At 41.4% G+C, this 18,407-nt stretch overlaps 1 protein-coding gene across 1 annotated transcript in view; it reads left to right on the forward strand.

The window, feature by feature from the left end:
- The first annotated feature begins 3,611 nt into the window (after positions 1-3,611).
- The window catches only part of LOC116293453 (uncharacterized), a 42,439-nt gene continuing 27,643 nt past the window's right edge, over positions 3,612-18,407 (forward strand). The window contains exons 1-6 of the mRNA XM_089027608.1: positions 3,612-3,627; positions 4,079-4,090; positions 5,163-5,306; positions 6,266-6,394; positions 7,687-7,895; positions 8,830-8,899. Coding sequence (XP_088883734.1) covers positions 7,749-7,895; positions 8,830-8,899 — 217 coding nt within the window. The 5' untranslated portion in view covers positions 3,612-3,627; positions 4,079-4,090; positions 5,163-5,306; positions 6,266-6,394; positions 7,687-7,748. The remainder of the gene's footprint in view (positions 3,628-4,078; positions 4,091-5,162; positions 5,307-6,265; positions 6,395-7,686; positions 7,896-8,829; positions 8,900-18,407) is intronic.

Here is an 18,407-nt window from a genome sequence, read left to right on the forward strand (position 1 = left end):
ATAAGGAATTATGTATATATATACATGAAAATTAAAATAATTATTTAAAAGTAAAACAAATGTCACTATATATATTGATAATAATAATGATAATAATAATGATAATGAAAATAATAATAATATTAATAATAATAATAATATGTATGTACGATCTAACCGTGTGGACGCGCGTTTCATCGACCACAATAACAAGAAAGTACTCATGGTGGAAATGAGCTGCCCGTGGGTTAACAACCGAGAAAAGAAAGACAAAGAGAAGACGAAGAAGTATGGAGCACTTAGACTTGAGCTCACAAAACAACACCCAGGATACACGATCTTGCAAGTGAACCTCATTTTGGACGCTCTTGGAGGATGGTCTAAAGAGATGGAGCCTGAGATGAAGAATATGTTTGGAGCAAGATACAAAGATGTATTACTTAGAATGCAGAAAGCGGTATTAAGCTGCACAGTGAACATTGCAAGAACATTTAAATTAATCACATCTTAAGACATTTCAAACATTCCAAGTATTTAAACGGCATCTTAAGAACATTAATAATTGGTTTTAAGTGATTGTATATATTATTAATCCTGTCATGCTGGTAGGTTACGAAATTACGCCCTATCTAGCTTACCTAATTAGCATTCAAACGTGTTTACTGCTGATAATAATAATATTAATAATAATAATGATGATGATGATAATGATGGTGATAGTGATGATGATGATGATGGTGATAGTGATGATGAGGATGATGATGATGATGATGATTGATTACGTTTATTACAGAGTTGGCAACAGCCACCAACACTTGTACTTGGGGATTCTATATGTGCGCTAGTAACTCCGTGTGCATATCAAGTAGAGGCAGATGTGACGGTATAACCCAGTGTACTAATCGAGAAGATGAAAGTAACTGCCCGACAAGTAAGTAATGAGATAATAAATAATACTAACATGATATCCATAGATAAGCTTAGACATTTGTATACATTTTATAGAGGTTTTTATGATAAAATGCGTTGGATAGAAAGAACTTGCAGAAATCTATGGCTCAAACTACGTCAGGAACTTGCACTTTTTCATTAGATAAAATGCTCAAAGAAGCACAAACAAATCATTTATCAAAACGTTTATCGCTGACCACTATCTCGGTTTCAGCGGTAAAGTTGTCGTTTGTGCCAAGCCTCCCCAACTGACCATGCAGTGGCATGGGTGGGAAGAGGATCGTGGGCGCAACGAATTTACCACGGCCGGAATTCGAGCCTATAATACAGTTCAGTGGCGCAGCTCAACGGGGTCGAACTAAAAGCAATGAACCAACTCAGCTCTTGTGGCGACTGGAAATCGAATGCTGGACTACATAAGTGAAGCAAGATTTTTTAACCACAATTGTGAATTTTTGCGCCATCCTCAATCCTGTAAACTATGATAAAATTATTAACGTACCATAAGTAATATATTATCAATCGCTTCAACTACTCTTTTTAAGGTTGTTCAGGCTTGTATTCTGGATACTTCAGGTGCAATAATAACAACTGTATAACTAGGAGTTCCTTATACAACGGCAACCTCACTTTTCTAAATAATGATAAAATCATAATCGTATCATAAAGTATTAGGTTATTAACAGTTTACTCTTTTTAAGGGTGTAATGGAAATAGCTTCAGGTGCAGCAATAATAACTGCATATCGAGGAGTTACCTATGCAATGGTTACAATAACTGCCGTGACGGGTCCGATGAATCCACCGCTCTTTGCGGCGGCGCAGGTAAATGATATGTTATAACTACTAATCTAATAATAATAAATAGAGGATATTACATGGGCGCGCGGAGATACGACATTTATCTTCGAGTGTTGAAAAGATCTCTCACAAGTGAGCGCAGCGAACGAGTGAGAGATTTTCAACACGAGAAGATAAATTTCGTATCTCCAAGCGGCCATGTAATATTCTGTTTATTATATAATTATCAATGAAGTATGTTTTGGCTTTTTCAGGCAATTCTTTCCTTGTATTTTTGAATAGCCATCGCAATGGTGTTATTTTCACACGTGAAAATAACATGTTATTTTCACGTGTGAAGATATCAATTTTTCGAAATAGAGAAAAATAGATATTTCATTGGTAATTATATAATAATTATTATTAATAAATAATGATAATAATAATAACAATAATAATAATAATAATAATACTAACAACAGTGATAATGATAAAAGATAAAATAAAGACAATAGTAATCACATTACTTTATATTTACATAACATTAAACAACATGTACATTACACTACACCACATTACACCACACCACACCACACCACACCACACCACATTACACCACACTACATCCCATCATCATATTACACCACACCACATCCCATCATATTACAACCCACACAACATCCCATTATCAATATTACAAACCGACGACCACATCTCATCATCATATTACACCACACCACAATCTCCATCAGCATATTACACATACCCACCATCATCCCATCATCATATTACACACATACCACATCCATACAATCATATTACACACATCCATCATATTACATACACCCACCACATCCCATCATCATTTTACACCACACCAGCATCCATCATCAATATTACAACACACCACATTCTCCATCATCATATTACACCACACACACATTACACATCTCATAGTACCACTACACGCACATTACACACACACTACACCACGCCACATCCAGCATCATAATTAACACCACACCACATCTCCAATCATCATATTACAACACACCAACATCCCATCATCATATTACCACCACAACCACATCTCATCATCAATATTACACACACACCACATTACACTATTACACACAATTACACCACACCACATCCCATCATCACATTACACCACACCACATTAAACCACACCATATTACACCACACCACATCACATCATATTACATCACACTACACCACATCACATCGTATTACACCACGTCACATTACACCACATCACATCATATTACATCACACCACACCACATTACACCACACCACACCACACCACACCACACCACACCACACCACACCACACCACACCACACCACACCACACCACACCACACCACACTACACTACATTGATATATGGTGGTGATGAAATAATGACAATGATAATAATTATAATAAATGATAGCACATTGTCTATCGTACTTACATACAGCATTCCAAGTGAGGCTGGTGGGAGGAAGGTCGTTAAACGAAGGACGCGTGGAAGTTTACTATCCCCCGACACGTACATGGGGTACAGTCTGTGATGACGATTGGGATTTAAACGATGCCATCGTCGTTTGTCGTCAGCTTGGATTACCCCGCGCTACACAGGCTATATCTAGGGCAAGGTTTGGTCAAGGAACAGGCCCTATTCTGCTCGACGATGTACAATGTAGAGGCTCAGAGTTAACATTGCCAAGATGTTCATCTGGAGGGTAGAAAAACCATAATTGTGGTCATAGTGAAGATGCTGGTGTAGTGTGTGGCGGTATGTACTAAGCGTACTTTAAAAAATACAATTGCCTTTCTTATTGTATTTTACTTTCATACCAATGCTCATGTTATGTTTTTCTTTCTATTATAGCAAGTCTACCTTTACCAACAAGTAAGTAATAGTCTAAATGTGTACTGACCGCTTGTACCAACTCCTGAGTTAGGATCACTACAGGGTCGGATCCGTAGGAAATTTAGAAGAGGGTGACTGTTCCTAACGATATACTGAGAAATATGAGCAAAAAGGGGTAACAAGTCACCCTTTTTACCACCCCTGGATATGCCCATGGACCGTGGTACCATGGTTTTTCATTGTCAACCACGGTCATACATATTTTGACTGTACATGGTCTAACCATAGTGGCTGACCATGATCAATGATAATGATGACCATGGTATACAGTCAATATTGAAGGAACATGAAACATGCATCCGAATCATTTTCCAAATATTTCTTAGTCCCCAATAGTTTGATCCCGACATGTGATGAATGTCGTTGAGGAGTGTATATTACTTTCTGACATTCATGTTGATACTCATGTTATGATTTTCTTTTTTTATAGGACGTCCGACAGGTAATTCATACTGATTCACCGAATACTTTAACATTTTGACCAATTTTGACCTCTCTTGATCATTACGTGTCATCCATTATTCATCATCCTCATGTTTCATAATGTATTATCATCATGTATCATCAGCATGTATCATCATCATGTATCATCATTATGTATCATCATCATGTATCATCATGTATCACCATCAAGTGTCTTCATCGTGTATCATCATTTATCATCATCATCATGTATCATCATCATGTATCATCATGTATCCTCATCATGTATCATCATCATGTATCATCATCATGTATCATCATGTATCATCATGTATCATCATCATGTATCATCATCATGTATCATCATCATGCATCATCATCATGTATTATCATCATGTATCATCAGCATGTATCATCATCATGTATTATCATGTATCATCATAATGTATTATCATCCTCATGTATCATCATCATGTATCATCATCATGTATCATCATCATGTATCATCATGTATCATCATGTATCATCATCATGTATCATCATCATCATCATCATCACCCATCATGTATCACCATCATGTATCATCATCATGTATCATCATCATGCATCATCATAATGTATTATCATCATGTATCATCAGCATGTATCATCATCATGTATTATCATGTATCATCATTATGTATCATCATCATAATGTATTATCATCATCATGTATCATCATCATTTATCAACATGTATTATCATCATCATGTATCATCATCATGTATCATCATAATGTATCATCATGTATCATCATGTATCATCATCATGTATCATCATCATGTATCATCATCATGTATCATCATTACCATGACCACCATTATGTATCATCAGTATCATCATCATCATCATCATCATTACTTATTACACACGTGTGATAAAGCCGTGAATAAAAACCATATCGTATCACTTCACGATAAACTGGAAACAGCAAATTTTGTATGTATCATCATCAACATTTCTATCATAAGTGTAATCATTGTAACTTCATCATTACATCAAAATATGGTATTGTAATTCATTTTTAACATTTGGATAATATTAATTTATAGTGAATACAGGACTAAACTCCTGCTCCTGGGGAAACTTCTATTGCTCAATATACGGTTCAGCTTCACGGTGTGTGTCAAGTCAATGGAGATGTGATGGCAAAAGTGACTGCTCTAACGGAGAAGACGAACGACGCTGTCCGACATGTATAAAGCCTTATCCTTTTACATAGTTAATTAATAGAGAGGAATGGTTATGAAACCTATTGTTATAGGTCTTTGTTCACATTTTTCAAGCGTGACCGTGCACAATCCTTTGTATTACCATTGTTTTACCATTGTTGACAATGGCTGAGTGAACAGACAAAAATCTTTCTTTTGGCTGCTAGTTCAAAATACTTAAAGATTTGTAAGAGATATTTGAATATTCCTTACAGTAATCCCATAGACAAAGTTTATGTTTACTTATTTTGCAATTTCGGATGAGCATAAATCAAACATTGTGCACGGTCAAGACCGGTTCAACATCAAAAGCGAACAAAGACCTATAACAATAGATTTCATAACCATTCCCCTCTATTAACTATGTCCAAGACAATATGAACTAAGAGAAGGAATCCCCCCTATATAGCCTTGTAACCATCATGTGCACAGTTTGATGCTATTTTTAGCTTTGAGATATTTTGAGCGAAGAACCTGATTGGTTGATTTCTTGAGGCCGGGTAGGCGGCTTCTAGTCTTGCTGTAAACAAAAGCCTGTGTTATTTTTGTCGCTTTTCGTGTCCTAAAACGAGGCATTAAAGGAAGCATGATTATCGCGCGGGTATGGTAACGAGTTAAAAATAGCATCAATGATTCTAAAAATAGCATCAAAGTGTGCACATGATGGGGCACGGGGATTCCTTCTTTTAGTTCATATTCTCTTGATAAAACCTTATCCTTTTATTATTATCGTTTAGTTATCAAACTCTTATCATCATCATCATCATCATCATCATCATTATCATCATCACACTTTTTTCAAAAAGCCATAGTGATGGAAAACTCTAAACAAATTTCAGGGAGAATTCATCCAAGTGCCCCTTTAAGTTTGATTCCTTTGTTCTTATGTTGTGGTTGGTTAAATGTCTTAAAGTGACAAGTGCTCCTTTACATTGATTTTTCAGTACGTCCCGACCGCACGGGTAATTTCAGGTGCAACAACTACAAGTGCATTACAAGGAGTTATGTTTGCGATGGTGATAATGACTGTGGTGACTATTCTGATGAATCGAATTACCTATGCGGATCACGAAGTAAGTAGTGAAGTCATACTGTATATCAATCACAGGAAAGAGTGCTTCATCCGATTTCCAAACACAGAGAATGATTCAACTTCATCATTTAAAGTGCCTATAACCCTTCTGACAATATTTACAGCATTGATTCTACTTGGGGTAAGATGTGGCTTTTTGAAGTTATGAAGGTTTTTCCATGCCATATGAGGAGTAATCATTGAATATACAAAACATTACTGGCACAGATAAATTGAATTTGAAATACGTCATTGTTTTGCCCATTGCTCTTATAGAAATTATTGCAAGTTATTTTTCACATAGAAGCACAGGGAGCCCGACTTGGTGATGCTAAATCGGTAAAACGATCACGTTCCATATGTTGATGACATTACCTAATAATCGTAACTCAATACACCCATATACAAACGGTCACTACGTAATAGAACACCAGTGTTTGTAACGCGTAACTTAATACCGTGATAAATTCAAATTCAAATACGTAACGCACGCGTTAAGAAGAGAGAAAGGAGAGAAGGGCTGAAACAAGCGAGGTTTATTCGTAGTATGTGCGCCTTAAGTTCTATATTCTTAAGGTGAATTTGATTAACCATATTAACTGACGGTTGAATATTACTGACGTAAGGAGCATCACGCGGTCGCGTTGTTGTTGGTATAGTACAAACAGAGTCAAGTACGGAACAGCCGTTAAAGAAGTAACGCTCGTAGGCTATTCAAACCGTTTGACCTTTGGAATGAAAACGTCTGCACTACAACAGCGAACGAAGACAACGAAGGAACACGGACACAAGATAAGTAAACAAGTATATAACGTTAATTTAATTCAAATAATCGAAAGGGGAAAAAACATATAGAAATCCAACCATATTCGGTGTCCTAGTGCCCTTGGTTTTACCGATTTAGCATCACCAAGCCGGGCTCCCTGTGATAGAAGCCGGTGTTTCGAATTACAAGGAACAACAAATAACCATAAATGCCTCCTCATACGTCAACGCATTAGCATATGGCATGGAAAAACCTTCATAACTTCAAGAAGCTGCACTCAAACTATGATTTTTTTCAGGTTATTCGACATTTTACCCTATGTAGAATCAATACTGTAAATATTGTCAGAAGGGTGATAGGTACTTTAAATGATGAAGTTGATATTTGATTTTTATACGCTCCTAACGTCGAACCTTGTTTTCGTTATGTCTTTTCAAAACTAACGATTACGGGGCTATCGACCCACAACATTAACGTTTTTTTAAATAGGTCAAATAACACTTGATTTCTAATGTTTCTATATATAGCAAATACTGGTGCATTGCGATGTCACAGATGCAGTGCATCATCAGGTAGCTGCTCCACTACTATGACCTGCTCATATTTGTTTGGCCGAGGGGTCTGTTACAAGAAGACCTATGACACTGGTTATGGAGACTCGAAAAGGCGCGTTACAGATGCTGGATGCCGATCAAGTTGTACTTCTTCTTATAGAGCGAGTGCTTGTAGAAACCAAGTAAGTAAATGGTTCGGAGATGAGCTTTTGGAAGCATTATTAGCCTTTTGCTCATTGTGCATGAATTCAGGGGTTCCAGACCCCCCTGTACAACTCGTTGTTTTCCCTTTTTTAACATACGATATATTACAGATAATCTTTACTATTTTCTATTGAAAGTCATGACTCTTATGTAGGTTTATAAATTGAAAGCCATAACACGTTGTTGCGTTATAATAGGTTACTACTAGCATATTCAAAATTGACGTCACTTATTGAGTGTAAATTTTGCCGCCCCCTTCCTCAAAAAAAATTCTGAATCCGCCATTACAATCTATCTATCTAATCTGTTCGTCACCTAAAAACCTAAAAAGATACCAAGCTCCGACCGGTCACATTATTTGCCCTAACGAGGTCGAGGAAAAGCCTGGGTCGAGTTGGCATCGCAGTGCATTTTGGGCCTGTTTTAGGGAACGAAACAGACGCCATCTTGGAAATATGTCTCCTAAAACAAAGGCATAGGTAGTTACGTTTTGCTTCAAACGCTTGGAAACTATTCCTGGACTCGAGATTTTTCATACCAATTAAAGTTGCTGTAAAATCAGGGACGGCGGAACCGGGGGACCGCGTGACGAAATTTTTTTGGGGGGCCTGGACCCCCACAAAACATTGGTTCACATGAAATATAAATGCATAGATTCGATTTTTATTACTGTTATTAAGTTATTGTTGTGATTTTTTGCAGTGCCCCCCAAAGATTTTCAGCTTCCGCCACCCCTGAAAATGCATCTTTAAACTATCTGCAACTTTTATAAACAGCTTTATTTGTTAAATCCAGCTTTATTTGTTAAATCCAGCTTTATTTGTTAAATCCAGCTTTATTTGTTAAATCCAACGTTACATCTTATGAAAGAAAAATACTTATTTAAAACACTTTATCGTTACTGTTTTAAAGAGAAACTGTCAGATGACATGCTGCAGTACTTCCTTGTGCAACAGAGTATCAACTGGGGGAACTAGCTCTCGTAAGTTGTTAATCGTCAGTCTGTCAGTCAGTCAGTCAGTCAGTCAGTCAGTCAGTCAGTCAAATGGTCAGTCAGTCAGTCAGTCAAATGGTCAGTTAGTCAGTCAGTCAGTCAGTCTGTCAGTCAAATGGTCAGTCACTCACTCAGTCAGTCAGTCAGTCAGTCTGTCAGTCAGTCCGTTTGTCAGTCAATCAGTCCGTCATTCAGTCAGTCAGTCCGTTAGTCTGTCAGTCCGTCAGTCCGTCAGTCCGTTAGTCCGTCAGTCAGTCCGTCAGTTAGTCAGTCCGTTAGTCCGTCAGTCCGTTAGTCCGTCAGTCCGTCAGTGAGTCAGTCCGTCAGACAGTCAGTCAGTCCGTCGGTCAGTCCGTCAGTCAGTCAGTCAGTCCGTCAGTCAGTCCGTAGGTCAGTCAGTCAGTCAGCCCGTTAGTCCGTTAGTCCGTCAGTCCGTCAGTCAGTCCGTCGGTCAGATACAGTAACGGTACCGTATTACGCGTCAGTGAATTTTTCACGGTTCAAAATTTGCTCTAACCTTTTTGAATATCCAAATATTTCAACCTATCCCAAGTGTCACACGTGTGAGTCAGGGTTATCGTACAAAGACTGCGAAAAGAGTTCTACTTTAACAAGTTGCAGTTCAACCACATCGTCTTGTTACAAAATGGACTACAAGACGTCCTCGTCATATGGCAACCAGTAGTATAGGGAATGGGGGTTCCAGCGCAATCTCAACACGGGCAAGACCCGTGTCAAAAATCCACCTACGGAAACAACCCACTCCAAGTGTGGTTGGGGGCAACAGCGCAAATATGTTAGTCTATATATGGAGTGCGAAGAATGTAAGAGAACTTTTAAGAAAGAAGCGGATTTGAAAAAGCATTTGAAAATGAAGACGAAGTGTATGAGCAGTTATGATTGTGGATGTGGTAAGAAGTTTGAGACTAAGGTTAAATTGTTTTGGCATTGTCAGGACTGTGAGTACGACTACGACGACTTAAAAAGTGCTTGGTATTAGGTATAAAATATTTCCTATTATATAGATGGAATCCCAAAGCAACTTCAGCACGGTGTCAATACCCGGTAACGGTGAGATTGACGTTAGACAGTTTTGGCGTCAGTCAGAAAGGAAGGTTAAAAGGACTCTCCGAAAAGGTATAGAAGAATTAGGAGCCCTGAAAGCGAGCATAATGGTAGAAGTAAGTTTGTCAAAAGACGAGGTAATGACGACAGCAATGTTGCGATCAAAGTCGTTAGTGATATTAGAATCCACGAATCTGGATAGGTCACTCAGTGAAGCCTTAGAAGCAATAATGGAGTCGCTGTCTAACTACACGAAAGAAGGATCGGGTTGGACAGTAGAGGAGGTTGAAGGAATAGAGATAAGTATAGCCAGGTACGTACCCATACGAGGGGGGAGTTACGTACCGCTACCAACGTGGGTAGAAAGGAAGAAGGCTATTGTAAACGTGAAGAATGAAGACAATCGATGCTTTATGTGGGCAATCAGGTCTGCACTGTATCCAGCAGAGAAGGATCCCTGTAGGACAAGTAAGTATCCCACAGATGATTTAGAGTGGGATGGTGTGGAATTTCCCATGCAGTTGATAGACATCCCCATATTTGAGGAAATAAACGATCTAGCAATTAACGTTTACGGAGTCAGAGAGCAGACGATAGTACCGTTAGTTCTGTCAAAAAGTAAAGGAGAGCGCGTACATTTATTCTACCACGGCGGACACTACTCATGGGTTAAACACATTAGCAGACTATTCTACAGACATACTAAGCACAAAGGCAAAAAGTACTTCTGTGACTGCTGCTTGCTGTCATTTACATCCTTAAATGCCCTAAAGAAACACGATGAGATCTGCCGCGGAGTCGAAGAAGTGGCGCAACGGATCCAGATACCCACCAACAAAGAGCTTTCATACGCAGACCATCAAAAGCAGATGCAAGTGCCTTACGTGATATATGCAGACTTCGAAGCGTTGATAACTAAGGAAGAGCAGAAACGTGGCGCCACGAATAAGGTAGGATTACACGAGATCTGCTCCTTTGGTTACATAGTAGTCAGATCAGATGGTAAAGCAAACCCTCCTGTGATTTACCGAGGCAAGAACGCAGCTAATGAGTTTCTAGAAGCATTGCGAGAAGAGGAGGGGGAGATTAGAGAACAATTAAGACGTCCAAAGAAGATGGAATTTACCAAAGAGAACCAGGAGGCTTTTAACAAGGCAAAAAAATGCCACATTTGCCAACATACGCTTCTTCAGTTTGGAAGACGAGCCAAGAAAGCGTGGGATGAAGATGGAAAGTATCTAGGAGAAGCTCATTTTAAATGCGGGAAGTATGCTAAGAAAGGTGAGAAGCCGGGAAAGCCTTCCACGCACTGCATTCACTGCCACAAAGCATTTGTTGAGGATTTCTATGTGGATAAGGTTAGGGATCACTGCCACATCACGGGTAAATACAGAGGAGCGGCTCATTGGAAATGCAATATAAACTTCGAAGTAAATCCAGACATGGAGATTCCGGTGTTCTTTCACAACCTCCGCGGTTACGACTCCCATTTGCTACTACAAGGAACAGACGGCTCCGACGTCAAATGCATACCCAACAACAAAGAGCGCTACATGTCCGTAACTGTGGGTAAGCTAAAGTTCTTAGATTCGCAGCAGTTTATGGCGGACTCCTTAGCAAACCTCGTAAAGTATAACACCAACTTTCCCATTTCCAGTCAATACGGCGCGGAAAGGAAAGGAGTCTACCCATACGAATACATGGACTCCTGGGATCGATTCAAAGAACCCCTACCACCCAAAGATCGCTTCTACAGCACCCTAAACGAGTCCGGCATAAAGGATGAGGAGTACCAGCATGCGTTAGACGTGTGGGAAAAGTACTCCTGTGAGAACATGGGTGACTACCACGACATCTACCTAAGGTCTGACGTAGTGCTGCTTGCAGATGTTTTCCAAAGCTTCAGAAAGATGGCTATGGAATATTACGGATTGGATCCCGCTAATTTCTACACGGCTCCTGGGCTCAGCTGGAGTGCTTTGTTAAAGAAAACAAATGCGCAGTTGGATCTCCTAACGGAGTACGACATGTATCGGTTTATGGAAGACGGTATTCGTGGCGGCGTATGCGGACCCAGCCGACGTTACGCCCGCGCAAACAACCCCTTTAGTAGAGCACGACCCAGAGAAACCAACCACATACATTTACTACCTGGATGCGAATAACCTTTATGGTTGGGCAATGTCACAGTACCTACCTGTGAGAGACTTCGAATGGGATCCAGTGAAGCCGATAGACTTCTACATGCAGGTAGGAAAGGAGGAAGACAAGGGTTACGTCTTAGAAGTGGATCTGGAGTACCCAGAGCGCCTGCACGACGAACACAATGAGTTCCCCTTAGCACCAGAAGCGATAGAGATACCATTTAAGCAGCTAAGTCCGCTGCAGAGGGAAATGTGCCCTGGTTACAAACCGTACAGGAAACTAACTATGAACCTGATGGATAAGAAGAAGTATGTGGTACATTACCGCAACCTGCAGTTCTACGTGCGACACGGAATGCGCGTAGAGAAGATCCACAGAGTCCTAAAATTCACGCAGGAACCCTGGATGCGTCCCTACATTGACTTTAACACGCAAAAGCGTACCGCAGCGAAAAATGACTTCGAGAAAAACCTCTTCAAACTGATGAACAACAGCGTGTTCGGAAAGACAATGGAGAACATCCGCAAGCGCGTAAGCGTAAAAATAGTCAGCACCAAAGAGGAAGCAGAAGCATACGTGTCACAGCCAGGCTTCGTTAGATACGTAGAAATGCTGAACTTCTACGTGATTCACATGAAAAAGGCAAACCTCTTACTAAACAAGCCCGTTTACACAGGCTTTACGGTGCTGGATCTATCGAAGCTGCTTATGTACGAGTTCTACTACGATAAGCTTAAGCCAAAGTACGGAGACCGCTGTCGCCTCCTGTACACAGACACCGACTCCCTAATTCTAGAAGTGCAAACGGAAGACGTTTACAAAGACTGCCTCCCCGACATAGACGAGTACGACACCAGCGGTTACCCGAAGGAGCACTTCCTTTACTCTGCGAAGAATAAGAAGGTAATTGGGAAGATGAAAGACGAAATGTTAGGAAAACCCATAGTAGAGTACGTGGGTCTGAAACCAAAGATGTACAGCGTGCTAAAGTTAGACGGCGTAGAAAAGAAAGCTAAAGGTGTAAAAAAGTATGTGGTTAAGAAGGACATTACGCACGAGTCCTACCTCAACGTATTACGAACACGCAAGGAACAGCGGCATAAGATGAACAGCCTGCGCAGCTATGGTCATCAGATACATAACGTCACGCAGGAGAAGGTGTCACTGTCTGCATTTGACGGTAAGCGATGGATGTGTGATGACGGAGTGCATACGATAGCATTCGGACATCACACGATAAGCAGTTCTTCCATGACGAACCCACGTGTGGGGCCATCGTGAAGATAATACAAGATGGGCTGACCCTTCTTAGCTATCGCACTTCGGATCTGATAAGTTTCCAAAGACCAATTAGGATCCGTAGCTCTTTTGGATCCTCCTTCTAATTCACCCGGCTCATAGAGATATCGAACCGTGGCATTACCTAATTTCTTTTCATGGGGGAAGACCGCCCTCGAACTTCTGATGAAGGACTTGTGTTCCACGTGTTTCTTTTTTATGGCATCCTTGGGCTTCATTCCCGTAGCCCTGGCCGCCTCGTTGTTCAAAGCCGCGACGACCTGGGGGAGCCTCTGAGTCCATTCCCTATTGCGTTTGGATGGATCTTCCAGCTCTTTCCAATACTGGTATCCAAAGAGACGCTCAGCCAAGGTCTTATTGAATCTTTCGACGATGCTCTGACCCCTGTGGTACTCGGCTTCGGCTCTCCTAATCTTAGTGTCGTGGTCTTTCAGGGTCTTGGTAACCACGCCCATAAACTCCGTCCCCGCATCCACTTGCAGCAGCTTAGGCCATTTCAAGACGCGCTTATAAATCCTACCTAGGGCTTCTGCGACTTCCCCAGAATCCTTGCTGGTTATGGGTTCGGCGTCCTTGTATCTGCTTGCGATATCGACTACGGTCAAAGCGTACCTATAGGTCTTCTTTCTCACCTTATCGTGCGGCAAGAAAAGCAAATCCGCCTGATGAACTTCATTGGGGGTATTTACGGTGAAGCTGGGCCTGGGAATGTACTTAGGCACGGGAAGATAAACCTGCCAGAGGGTTTGTTTTTTCAACCAGTTCTTAGCCGTTTCGTCTGATACCCTGGCCGCGGTCGCGAGTTTCTTGATAGCTGACGCTCCTCTCCAATAGCCTTCAGGCCCATAGTAAATCCTTTTAAGTTTGTCCTCTACGCGGCCCATTATATGAATAGAATCGCGCTTCGCTTGATTCAAGCGAAGGATAAAACAAGATTGATCTTACGTCCGTTAAAATCCACCGTCTTTCCGTCTACTTTAATGGCGATGTTTATGCTTTCTACCAAATGAGATAAGTCATAGCTCAAAGAAATGGGAGTGTATTCTACTGGGTCAAATGGATTACCTTGGGGCAGAAACTTGGACATAAGAGAAGACTTTTCTCCATTGTTGTAACTATGAACCAAGTCGCAATAGACTTCGTAAGAGGATGCGACTTTCCATTTCACATCATATGTACTACCGCTATTTATCGTGGTACTAGTAAGGCCCAGGAGTTCTACCAATGAACTGTCCTTTAGATTGGCGCTCCCATTATTTTTCTTGAATGTCATTTCATGGGGCAATCCTGTGGTAAGAGTATATCCATGCTTTGCTAGCTCCTTAGCCAGTGTTATGGGGGTGTAATGGGAATCTGGTATTTTTGGTTTGGTGCCGGAAGTTCCGACGACAAAGCCATTAATTAAATTATACCAAGAATTGTACAAAGAGCAACTAACCAACCGAACCCTTTCCGCGCGGATGGGAGGATTCAGATAAGTAGTAAAGTTATTCTTGTCGCTTTCCAAAAAGACGATCATTATATTAGATACGCCAAAGCCACGCCTCCGGCCAGCCCTGCGACTCCTACAAAAACCAATTCATTGTCTTTTTGTTTCTTAGAAGGCTGGTAGTAATTCTTGAACTGAGGCTTTTTCATTCTAAAGTCGGGGTGTGCTTGCGCATAAAGTTTAAAGGCGTAGTCTGTGTTTTCGAAGTTCTTATCCGCCTGCATTTTGTCTTGGTAGTTCTTATCCAACCAATCCCTGTAGGCTTGTCTTTTTTTATTCCAAGCCGCCACGTCCCGCTGATATTTCTCCAGCGCTAAGTCGTGCCTTTTTCTTTCGGCGGCACCGCTTTTGTCGCCTCTAACTAATCTATCTAAATATTGACCACCATAATTAGCTCCAGTGAATGCTAAAGCTGCAATGACTCCACCTGCGACTAAGCTAACCATTATACATTAGGTAGGTACTTTTCCTTCCGTAGGTAATCCTTTACCATGATAGCCCCGCCAACGGCAGCGGTCATCTTAGCAAAGTTAGCGAAGCTCTTGCTTGGGTCTTCAGTAAAGTCTTCTTTGAGCACTTTCTTACCTACCCAACCAATACCCGCAACAATGGAAGTAATAATAGCCGCTTCTTCAACAGTTTTCAACAACGCGGTCGACATTATATTACAAAGCGAGAAGGAAAATCTAGGTCGCCGCGGGTGATAAATTTACTCCATTTCAGGGATTTTGCTTTTTCTAACCTCCACAGGTGCGTGATATGTTGGGGCCTCCCACTTTACTTCTGGCTTCATATTCCACCATTGTAAGTAAAGGCTGCCTGCTGCTATAGCAACTCCTAACGCGCCAATGACGTACCCAGGATTAATGGAGGATTTCTTTTCGTCCTCCACCTTTTCCACCTTCTTTGCTTTGTTCTTCTTATTCATCTCCGCGAGCTTCTTTCCCGCGGCAACTCTGCCTGCAGATTTAGGCTTGGTAATCTTGGTATCTTCTACGGGAGCCTTTTCTGGTTGTTCTTCGGTGTCACTCATCTTATATTAAGGGGCTTGAAGGACTTGACAAGTAACTTGATGACGACTTGACAATGACTTGGCAATGACTTGACAACGACTTGACTAAGTACTTGAGAATGACTTAAGGACGACTTGACTAAGTACTTGAGAATGACTTAAGGACGACTTGACTAAGTACTTGAGGCGACTTGATTAAGTACTTGAGAATGACTTAAGGACGACTTGACTAAGTACTTGAGGTGACTTGACAACGACTTGACTAAGTACTTGAGGCGGCTTGATCATCAGCAAGTGCTACCTGGAAGACCTTTTCGACTTCTCTGTCCTTCTTGAAGTCCTTCCAAGATGTTCCTAAGGAACCTAGTACCTCCTTCAAGTCGACATGCTGAGCTACGTGAAGTGCCGCAGAGGCGACTGCCATTAACTTACCGCACTTCAAAGACAACCACCCGCAGGTTATCTTAAGTTCTTGGGATATGACATAGTCATCTCTTATGTCCTTCTGTAGTTGCTCCACGTCGTCTATGGGCAGTGCAAGTCCAAGCAATTTAGTCGCAAGTCGGATAGCGGAGTCTGCTACGGCGTCCGTGGTCTTACTTGCAAGGGCGGCCTCGTACCTCTTATGGAACTTCTTAACCTCCTCTTCCGACAGCTTATTAACCTGCTCATGGGTAAGTTCCTTGCCTATCATTTCTTTGCACTTCCCCGAAGACACAAGGATGTTGAGTTGTTCCTTGAGGTTACTTTCGTCTAGCTGCGTGGGGACTTCATCTATGAGCTGCTCAATGTCCATATACATTAGGAATCATAGATTCCAACCGTGTAGGGAAACCTCAAAGAGAAGATCATCTTGGAATGTTGGTGCGTTTTTAAATGCCGCATGTATTCGTGCAGCTGTTCCTTGCTCATCTCGCCGCCGTAGTCGCTTAAAATGGTTTCCAGGTCAGACTTGCTCGGAGTATAAAATACTACGAGAGAGCCTATGTTTTCCCTAAAGGGCTTAGAGACGCTGGTAAGCTGCTGGGAAAGCAACCAAACGCTGATATTGTCATGCCTACCGCTAAAGGCGAGCTTCACTAATTCGGAGGTGCGCCTTTTTACGTCGTCCCCACAGGCAATGTCATCCAATATGAGGAGCGTCTGTGTATCCTTAGGGAATTGCTTATGCCAGAACTTCAAATGGCTGGATAACTCGTTAGGGTCTAAGATATCTACGAAGAAGTCGTCATCTTTCGCTCCTATACCCGTCCAGGTGCGGTTATTCACGTAGGTGGGGCATAATAGTACTATGTAGTCGAAGCGGTATCTAAAGGGTCCTAATAGCTGCTCCACGATGAACTGGGTCTTTCCGCAGCCGGTGGGTCCTACTATCAGAGCGTTACAAGGCATGTGATCTGGGTTCATTTATATCTAATGAACCCCATTTATATATAGATGGACCCAGTGGAAGCAGTAAGAAGGATTGCCGCCGACGCAAAAGATAAAAGAGACACCATAGAAATGCAACGGGAGGAGATAGACCGGCTAAAAGAGTGCGTGCAGGAATTGTACGACGAAATGCGTGGTCTGAAGCGCGCGGAACGGTTTGGTGCGCTTTTGACGATGGCGACGTGGGCTAAGGAGTCCATTAAGGACTTCATTCGATATCCCCCATAGATATATGGACTGCATTACGTGCGAACTACCTGCTGACTGCATAATCCCTCCCAAAACACCGATACCCAAACCGTGTAAAAAATACACCTGCCGCCACTGTAATAAGGTATTCTCTGAAGAAGACTTCGTTGGACATTGGTGTCCCGCGGATACTAAAGCACAAAGGACTTTAGACGACGCTCGAGAAGAGTAAGAGGTCGCAAAGAAGATCTTACTAAGCCCCGGCAAGGGGAATTAGCATAGGTCTTTCTTTTTTATTGTTATTTTGTTAAATGCTGTAAAGAGGTCTCAAGTAAGGGCCTATTTTTTATTGTTATTTTGTTAAATCGAAGAATGGTTAACATGATTATCTTTTTGCTGGTTTCAACGATGAGAAAGAATGATACCTAATCTCTCAATGGGGGCTTAACAAAATAACAAGAAATAATAGACCTTATCCTAAAACCCTCTTACAGGGTTTAACAATTTAACAATAAAAAATAAGGTATATATAATGAAGTGCGTGCAATGTGATAGAGCTTTTAGTAGCAAGCAGCGACTGCAATACCATCTTTCCAAGAAAGTCTGTCAGAAGACAATCAGCACTGTTTGCGGTGACTGCGGTAAGGAACTGTCCACAGTACAGGCCCTACGATATCACCGCGAGCATAGAGTCTGCCTTAAAGGTCATTGCCGCCGATGCGATGAACCCCTCTTCGAAGAAAACTGGCATAAATACCGCTGCCGACGTTACCACCTCGAAGAAGTCGTCTGTGAAACCCACGGCGATTTAGCAGAGCGATGTTGCCCCCTTGAAACCAGCCGGGCTTTAGTGCAGCGTAAGAAGG

The sequence above is a fragment of the Actinia tenebrosa genome, unplaced genomic scaffold (assembly GCF_029948245.1).
Source record: "Actinia tenebrosa isolate PJP-AT-01 unplaced genomic scaffold, QUT_ActTen_1.0 PGA_scaffold0__85_contigs__length_37466705, whole genome shotgun sequence".
NCBI lineage: Eukaryota > Metazoa > Cnidaria > Anthozoa > Actiniaria > Actiniidae > Actinia > Actinia tenebrosa.